Consider the following 10,184-nt stretch of genomic DNA (forward strand, 5'->3'; position numbering starts at 1 on the left):
CATTTTTTTTGTGGGCCTGTGTTATTCTTTTTGTCAGGAAGATGAGTTATTGTTCAGGAGTATCAATAAATTAAATTTTATAAGCATACAGTTCTACTCATTACTATGCAGTAGTAAGATCGGATGCAGTTATGGCATATGTGTGCCATATATTATTTATTAATTAAATCTTAAAATGAAATCGCAATTACTTGATGTAGACTCGGCAATGTGTGTTTATTGATATCTCAATTAATAAAGGAACTGATATTACATAAAATCTAATATCAATTTTGATCCAGACAAAATGCTCGATCATTTAAAAACGCGATACATGATTTTACGATTGGATTGCAGTCTTTCTGTTTGAAATATGTAGGCGGAGCTCAGAGCAGACAGAATTTATTTCACCGTCATGACAAGCTCCAATTAATGACGGTGAAGTAAGTTTTCCGACCGGTTTAAAGACTTAAGCAGGCAGGGCTCTTCACACTTTGTGGCTTTCTCACCGTATCTGTAGTGATAGTAACAAACTGATCCACGAGAAGGTGTCCTGGAACTATGTCGAGAACCACTTCTTGATTTTGACTGATTGTGTTGTCCACTTCTTGATCTTGACCGGTTGTGTTGTGATTCTTGCTGATCATTTTTCTGCCTTTCAGTGTTTAACATTGCCCTTAGTTCCTTGATTTCCTGGACGCATGACATAAGAAGAGTTTCGTGGCGGTCCAGTCTCTGTTCTACTGAAGACTTGTGTGTTGTGGACATCACATGTGATGTGGGACTACAGTGATCGACCAAAATAACGGCTACTTCCGCCAGGGCTTCCGGACCAAGATGACGAGAAACTATCAATTGTGGCCGAATGTGGTGTGGCAGGCGTTCTGACCACAATTTAATTATGATGTCTTCACTGACCTCTCCCTTAGCCAAATCCATCATCTCTCGTAGGAGCTGTGATGGTTTCTTCTCTCCTAGAGTTAAGTTTTTTAATAGCTTGTCAATCTGCTTACCTCTGGATTCAGACATTCTGCTTAATATAGTCTTTTTGATATATTCGTATTTGCCCGTCATTGGAGGATTACGGAGGACATCTTGAATGAGGCGCAGTGTTTCAAAGTCCAGGGCTTTAAGTACTGCCGTGTATTTAGTATCGTCGCTCCTGATCTTAGCAGACTGAAACTCATATTCAATTACTAAAAACCATAGGTCTGGAGAATCTGCATTGAATGGAGTGAGACGGTGATTATTAAATGCTGCTATATTGTATTGATCAGCATAACTGTCATGTTCAGAAACACGAAGACTGCTCGTGTTAAAGATCGCCTCGTGATCCAAATCGATCAGAGATCTGTTGAGCGCTGTTTCATCATTGCTGAACGAAGGTGGAGTCGACATCTTTGATAAAAATTGGTATAATTTACCTTTATTAATTTTTTGAAGTTGACAAGTGTTTTTCTTTCTCCGTCTGACGTCACCAATAATGCGTACTAAGACTTTGAGTATGTCTCTTGTTTAACGATTTCACTTACACGTTCGGAGTCACCATTTATGACATATGTGACCGTTTGATATTTATTAATTATATTTTAGAAGTGTAATCGCGATTATTTGATGTAGACTCGGCAATGTGTGTTTATTGATATCTCAATTAATAAAGGAACTGATATTACATAAAATTTAATTTTTAAATGCTCGATCATTTAAAAACGCGATACATGATTTTACGATCGTATTAAAACAATGAGAGATAATTTTTCCGATCGTATAAAAACAATCCGCTAGTTATGGCTTGCTTGATGCCAGATTCGCATCAGCGTAGCCCAATGTAATTTAGTTTTGTCATCAATTGGCGTCATTCAACTGACATCTGTCACGTGGTCGTGTTCATTCCGCCATACAGTATTAAGATTGTATGTGATATAAACCGTTACTAACCGAATCTCAGCAAAAAATATTTTTAAAAAATTGAAAAATTCGGTGAAGTGTATTGTAAGTTTGCCAAATCAATACTTTGAAATTGCATGTTTTTGTACTTGATCTTATAATTTAAGATATCAGTAAAAAAATTATTTGAATAAGTCAACAGAAAAAATGTATCATTTATTTTATAATAATTATTTAGTATTTGTAAATTGAGATAATAATTTAACATACTTCACAATAAAACTTTCTTACTGCTTATTAATTAAAATAGTTAGGCAAATATTGCCACAAGAATATGAAAATCATTTTACTCAAAGTACGAATCTTGAATATAAAACTGATAAAAATTACAAAAAGTTTAATGCGAACATTTTGTGTACGAAATATCGCATATTTTCATTGTAATAGATATAGTTCGTGCACTTCATTTCAACCTTTCAACTTTTTGTTTTGCATATATTTCTTTAAGTTGGATTTTTCTGAAATATATATTAATATACTTTTAGTAAATAGAATATTACCAAGAAATTAATAAAATAGCATAAGAGAATTTATAGTTCAGGGCGAAGTGGCTGTATAAAACTTCTGTGAAAATGAATCTATGAAGTGATAATCAACAATAGAGCAAAGATCAAACGTAGCATTTTATTAGTTTCTTTGTGAATGCTTTGGCGTTTTCTATTCTTGGCTTGATCTATTGTTACGATTATCCTTTTATAGTTAATATGCTTTATAAGAACTGTACTGTACTGTAAAGGTTACAGACATTTTCTTATTCCTGATTTTTCAAAGATATTCTCAGAGATTCATCTCTTCTCAATAATCTCAAAACTCTCATATGTATATACAATAAAAAAAAGTCAGATAACCCAAATAATAAAAAGAAACCAAAGACAACAAAATATATACAGATCTATCCTACGACTCAGAAAACGTAGTTGAAATCTCAGCTTGTGTTTCATTAATAAAGGATCAAGGCGGCCGGCTAATTGCGAAATTAACGATGCTTCTGGGACTGTAAGAAGTTTGCTCTCTTGACGTTTATTAAAAGTTGCGTTTTGTCCGCTTTCCTTTCACGAGGGGATGAAGATCTGCGCCCTAATAGTCTGGCCATGTCAACGCCGGTTTGTGTGTCATTAAGGCGGGTTTACGACGGCACCGGGAGCGCTAGAGAAGGCGTCATGTGTCGCTTCGATAAAAACGGCGCGTGGGATGACCAATGCGTGTGCGGAAATAAATGGCGGACTACACCAAACCAAATTGATGTCACTACCGTAATTAGAATATATTGGTTGTTGTTTGTATGCCTAGCAAGTATGCGTCAAATGTGTAAATATAATACACCTTGATCTATATTTATATTAGAGTATATATCACGTGCTTTAATTATACAAATTTCACAAATCATATATTTTAATACACAGTAATAATTGACACAACGAGTATTATTTCAAGATAATACACCTAAATATTGTGCGAATTCATAATTAAACTTCATATACTTTCTACTTTTAAACCATCCCAGTACCAGACAATGAACGTCTCAAAAAAGCGCCCCTTCGATGGATTAGAACTCTGACAACATATCTTCACACAATTAGTTAGTCAAATTAAAATTATATCTAAACTTCCCGTGGGAACATTTGTCCTCAAAATTACTGAACAGATTGTGTTTTGTTTTAGGTTCCTGTATAACTATTTGAACAGCGATCAGAACTCTTACAATGGTAGTCTGACTTAACTATCGGTTTTTTATAGATAGCAACCTAAATACTTGTCCTATCTCTATGTGATGATTTTTTTATTAGTACAATTTCTATAATAGTGATAAATTTTTATTGATGCAGCTGGATAAAAGCTAATTTGATTTGAAAACATATTTTCATTTACATTTTCAATTAAAAATCGACGTTACTACTACTTGAAATCAGATTGCCCGTGTCGGGTATCAAATAAGAGACCATCAAAAGTTTTCGTAAGGGTAAGCTTTCATATGAGAAAATAAAAAAAAAACATTTTACTTTTTCGTAAATTTTGTTCATTACAATTACTTATACAAGAACGCAAAAACTTTTACAGTATCATATATCATCCGATATGTAGGTCCTTGCAGTATAAATAAATGAAAATAATATTCTTCGCAGAATGTAGCGTACATAAAAATATTATACGTAGCAATAATTTACTCTACATCGCTAAATCATGATAGATTAACATGAGCTAGTTGAACCATACATAAAAATACATTAGATTAACTGTTATGAAACTGGTGTTTATCCTAATATTAATCTCATAACTGGGAAAGCTAGTGGCTTTTTGTAACAGATGTAACTAGTAACAGGCGTTGCCAATAGGATCTTCATATTGAACAATATTGAAATATTGTTCTGTCTCGATTGGACATGTAAATTGCCTGTATATTATTAACGTAGCTACGGTTCCGAATGCAAAAAAAAAATTTTAAAAATTTAGAAAAAATAAAAAAAATGAAAACAAAAAAAAAACGAAAAAAATGCCATTGCAATATACAGAACTGTGCAAATGCATCATTTTTGACATATAAAATAAAATCGTACTATCATACCCAGGTTTGCGTTATTATTGTCGGCTATTTTTTAATTTTATGTGTCTTATTTTGTTCTAAATTCATCAATCTTTAATAATGTATAACAATTTTCATGATGTTTGTTGTTTGAATAGTTATATTGATTGATGTAAAGAAAGTCTTTGGGATAACATACAAGAATTATACGCAAATTCAAGCAAAGATGATTTGGTGAAATGTATAGTTGGTAGATATGGGCACGTTGTTATTTATTTATTTTTTTTATTCATTTATATTTGATATTTTATATTTATATTTATACAACACAATTGTACAATTATAGATATTATATGGTACATAACTTAAATTAATAGATAACACAGGCCAACAAAAAAAAGTTTTTTTTTTGGTGCCTCAAATGTTAGAGCTGATTCTTATAGTATTTTTCGCGCTGATTTCAAATCTGCAAACCATTTTTTTGTATCAGCTCTAGTTTTTGAGATACACAGAAGTTGCCGAAACCAGGTCCATTCGAGGTCGTCACGAAAAAGAACTTTTCACAGTGTCCACTAATGTTCCAACTAAGGCCGAATGGGTCTTGTAAGTTTGTATGTACGAGTAGTCATATCTCATTAAAATAACATTCGGAATTGTATTACTCTTTTGTACTTTTGTTCCTTATATTAGGTGCGCAACTAAGTTCTCGATGTTTGTCAGTATATGGCTCTATCAGTAAGGGTTGGTCGATTTTGACAAATCCAAAACGTCTTGAAGCAAGCTTAGTAAGTAAACAAACTGCTGTGTGACACATTTCGTTTTTGCATTATATACTTCTGGTTAAGTGAATATGTCCAATTTTATGCCAAACAATCGTGATTTGCTAGGAGTGTTGATTTTTGTCTTTCATTCAAAAAAAAAAAACGGGAATTCAAGTGCATTGAGACCTACGGAAATGTTGCTCTGAGCGAAACAACATGTCGTGAAGGGTTTTGTCGCTTCAAAAATGGTGATTTTGATGTTGACGACCACCCTCGTGAAAGAAGGCCAAAACCTTCAAAAACGCTAAATTGAAGGCCTTGTTCGAAGAGGATTCGTGCCAAACTCAAGAAGATCTTGCTTTAGAATTAGGAGTTACCCATCAAACCATTTCCAAGCTATAGCATGCGTCGGGGATGATTTAAAAGCAAGAAACTTCGGTTTCTTGTGAGTTGAAGCCAAGAGACGTCGAGCGTCGTTTTTTCGCCTGTAAACAACTGCTCCAGCGGCGAGAAAAGAAGAGGTTTTTCATCACATCGTGACAGGTGATAAAAAATGAATACATTACAGCATTCCAAAGACGAGAAAATCTCGGTTTGGCCGAATATTTACTGCGAAGGTTATGCTCTACATATGGTGGAACCAGGTCGGTGTTATTTGTTATGAGCTGTTGAAACTGAGTGAAACCATCACTGGAGAACTGTATCGAACTCAATTGATGCATTTTTTTATAATAAAGTTACATTTTCATCGAAAAAACAGCGAGAACTTAGTTGCGCACCTAATATCGTAAAATATATCATATATATCGTATCTTGAAAACTAAAGCTCATAGAAAAAAACCAATGTCATTTTTGAAATCAGCGCCCCAAATATACTTAAAAACAGCATTAAAATCGTTTGCACCATTTTCTTTGTTGACCTGTGTAATAATTACCGGTGACACTATTTCTTTTAGTTGTAAAAATAATAACTACTTAGCACCATGGCAATTTTTCTAAAAATTAGCAAAGAATAAATTATCAGAGGCAGTATAGTCTTTTATTCTCACTACTTGCACCGGTAACTGGACCCCAATCACAGGGTAAGTTGTAACACCGCACTTTTTCTAGAAAATGGATTGTGGATTATTGAACAATAGTTATGGAAATATTTCGTTCGTTCGTTCGGTAGAAGAATAGATATAACATTTATTCATTTTTCTTTGTAGAAATATAATCAATGGATCTCAATATATATTTTTGAAAAAAAAAACTGTTACAACAAGCTCCTAGCTTCCCTATATAATAATAATATAATAATATATATTATTGTCACATGTTTATACGGTAAAATATATTTTTGAGTATGGATGTGGGTACTATATTATATTTAATCACCTTAAAAATGGCCACTAAAAGGTAAAATCATAATATAATAATGTTAATTAAACTAGTGGGGCGCGTGGCATCGTGTCTTGAGGCAAATTGCTGGAACTTCCCGTACCAAAAAATATCGTCTAACGGAAAAACATTGGTACGGAACCCATAGGAATGTAAACAAAATCTATATTTATTGTTAAAATCTCGATAAAATATCTGATAATTTGATGTGCAGATGACATTTTTTTCACTTTTTTACTAGATCTCCGAAACCGCTAGACCTGCCTTTATGAAAATTTGATCAGTTCTTCATCTTGTTAATGCAAGTAAAATATTTTTTGAATTATTCAAATCGGACGCTCCTTCTCTTAAAAACTGAGTTACCGTTCTTGGCACTTTTGGCCTCATATCTTCGGAACGGTTAGACCTGTCTTCGTCAAAAACTAATCAGCGCGTCTCCTTATCATAACAAATCGAATGTTTTTTGAATTATTCAAATCGCTTCATCCGTGTTCCCGACGGATCGTCGACGAAAATTTGTATGCGAACCCACACACACACGCACACACACACACATACACAACACACACACATAACATATCTATTTTTTTCAAGGTATGCCAAAATATTCAGAAATCTCTGAAACGTAAAGATATATAAAAATTTTCATTTTAGATTTTTTTGCGATTACTATAACTTTCCCTACGGGAAGTTAATTAATGTGTGTTCAAGATTCAATCAATTGTAAATATTGAAAGAAGTAAAATATTGAAGCATGGTGAAATTTGTCCAGACATCAAAGTTCAGCAGCTAGAGTATTCTCGATATATAATGAAGCTTTCTCAATATTCAGATTATCGTCAACCGCAGCACTCGCCCGCCCTATTAGCTTGCGGCTAGACTTTCTACTTTCTAACATTGAGATATTTCGAAAACGTTCGCCGCGAACACTAAATGCAGATTTTAATTGAGTTATAGTAAGAGTTGCCTCGAGTGAAAAACAGTTATTTTCCTTCGCAAAACACGGAATCTACTTACGTTTAATTGGTGGTTAAAAGAAAACTCGGCTTCTCGCTGTGCTTGAAAATGTCGTGTTTAATTAAGAAAATTTTTCAAGTTACTTTTTGTTAGGCAGAAATTAATATAAGTCTGAAAATGTGAAAACAGAATTGAAAGTTCTTCTTTTTAGACTTGTAACTTCAATAATCAATTTTAAAACTTTTCATCATAACAAACTAGCGGTTCATTAAATTATGCTTTAAGGAATATTGTTACAACTTTTTTTCTACTATTAACTACTAAAATAAACTAGTTGGAAGTGTCATTTTGCCTTAAGGCAAGTTGTATAAACTTCCCGAAATGTGTAATATTGAACTTAATCAACGGAAATTGATATTCATTTAGATAACATTTTCAACTGCACGATTACGTACGAGGTCTGTTCAAAAAGTACCCGGAATTTTCGTTTTTTCAAAAAAATATTTATTTATTCGTCTACATTAATGTGGTCCCCTTCAAAGTAGTCCCCCCCAGATATAATACACTTATGCCAGCGTTTTTCACAATTTCGAAGCACCCTTGATATTCACTTTTTGATATGTCCTTGAGCACTCTCAGCGATTTTCTTTCAATCGAGGAAAACCGCCGTCCTTTCATGGGTCTCTTCAACTTTGGGAATAGGAAAAAGTCACACGGAGCCATATCTGGTGAATTTTTGCACTTTGCAACACTTTATTTCATTTTTTACGCAAAATTTAATACAAATTCTTTGACTTTTCAATTCTTCCATTGTAAAAATCGCCGAGCTCAGAAAAACACGTCGAACCTTAGCGACTACCACAGACAAAGTAAACAGTGAATATAGCTGAAAATTTCATCATACTTTAGGGCATGTATACCAACACAATAAAAAAAATTTTGACAATCAGACACTCCAGACCCGCGCGAAATTTAATTATTAGTAATTCCGGGTACTTTTTGAACACACTTCGTATGTCATGTACGTAACCTCTAATATTATTTAATAATTTAAATTAAAGGTTTTAATACATTTTTTACACAACTAGAGTTTTGGCCGTAAAATTTTAGTATGGTCTTTAAAACCACGATGTCTATCAACATAAAGAATTTCATATGTAAAAAAATTTGAACATTGAATTTTTAAATTGAATATCAATTCCAAATGATATCTTTCGAATAGTTTTAAAATTTTTAAAATGGTATCAAAATTTTTTGGCCCAAACGTAGACGAGAAATTTTTTTCACTTTTCTCCTAATTATTAGAGACGGCTCGGCCGATCGTCGCACAAAACTGAGAAACGATAGTCCTCATCGAGATACATCGAAATCTGTCCTTGGAATCGAAATCGGTTTAGAATGAAAGATCTAATTTCGACAAACGCTAAAAAATCGTCACTAATTTTTGCAAACTTGGACGATTAAAAATAGAACGACTTATCATAGAGTTGTAATATTTTAGTATGATCTAAAAGAACATGATAGCAAACGTCAAATAAATATAAAAATCGTCAAAAAAAAAAACAAATTCAACAGGTAATTACAGAACTTGTGCCAGCAAATCTTTACTAAAACTAATCATACGCACATATTTTTTTAAAATTTCATTTGTCTCATTCAATTTAGAATGGCTTCAAACGCCAGGAAAATATAAAATTAGCAAATCGGATTTTTTATGACAACATGAACTTCTTTTTCGGAAAGTTAATAAATTCGATCTAATCCAATCTAAATGGTAAACTAAATAATTTGTACCAAAATGATCACGTGGTTTTAAACGCAAAAAAAAAAATTTAGAATTTCAGCGATTTGTCTAATGAACTTTTCCTTTATAAATTTTATGTTAATATTTGATACTTTTTAGTAGTTGCTTGTTATAAATATTGTTTCATTTTTGCACTAAATTATTATTAAGCAAGTCACAATATATAGACAAATTCACCTATTAAATATCTATGGACTATATTTTCCAGAAAATTAAGTGTATTGCAAAAATCGTTGAGTGTGATGGCATCGTGCCTTAAGGCAAATTGCTGGAACTTTCCGTAGGGTAGAGCGGGGCTAGTTGAGCATAGGGGCAAGTTGAGCAATCGAAATATCTCGAAAACTATTCACCGTCCGTTTAGGCATTATATGGCGGCAAGATAGAGGTTTGGGAGAAATAAACATCCCGCGATCGCTAGTGGCCGCTGGACAAATGAGTGAGGCTCACGGGCGATTTGTTTATTTTGAGCCCAAAAAGTAAAAAAGTCATTCATCACGAGTTTTCGTCTGGTTTAGTCAAATGTGATTTATTTTTAATACGGTAAATGTTATTCTTCCATATAATTATAGTACTTTTAATATGCACAGAGATTCTGGGTATAATTCTTACGGCTTTTTTATAAGCTCACTTTTATTTTGAAATTCCGAGTTGGGGTTAGTTGAGCATAGTTGCTAAACTTGTTCTGTCACTAAGACAATTACCATTAACTTCCAGAAATTAATTTATTATTAAGATTTAAGCTAAGTCTATGAGTTATAATATAAAGAAATAATGATTTTAAACAAAAATACTGATTGTGAATATAATGGCAAAATAGTTCCTAACATACAATATT

General features: G+C 32.9%; 1 protein-coding gene across 1 annotated transcript; it reads right to left on the bottom strand.

The window, feature by feature from the left end:
• Positions 1-408: 408 nt before the first annotated feature.
• LOC113387894 lies at positions 409-1,377 on the bottom strand. The gene has a single exon (XM_026625284.1). The coding sequence runs from the start codon at positions 1,375-1,377 to the stop codon at positions 409-411; it is 969 nt and encodes a 322-aa protein (XP_026481069.1).
• Positions 1,378-10,184: the final 8,807 nt, after the last annotated feature.

Source organism: Ctenocephalides felis, unplaced genomic scaffold, assembly GCF_003426905.1.
Source record: "Ctenocephalides felis isolate EL2017-DRISC unplaced genomic scaffold, ASM342690v1 CF-g0.4_SCAFFOLD_03572, whole genome shotgun sequence".
NCBI lineage: Eukaryota > Metazoa > Arthropoda > Insecta > Siphonaptera > Pulicidae > Ctenocephalides > Ctenocephalides felis.

Bases quoted from the DNA above. Each gene is read 5' to 3' on its own strand.
- LOC113387894 (XM_026625284.1), bottom strand. From the start codon at position 1,377: ATGTCGACTCCACCTTCGTTCAGCAATGATGAAACAGCGCTCAACAGA.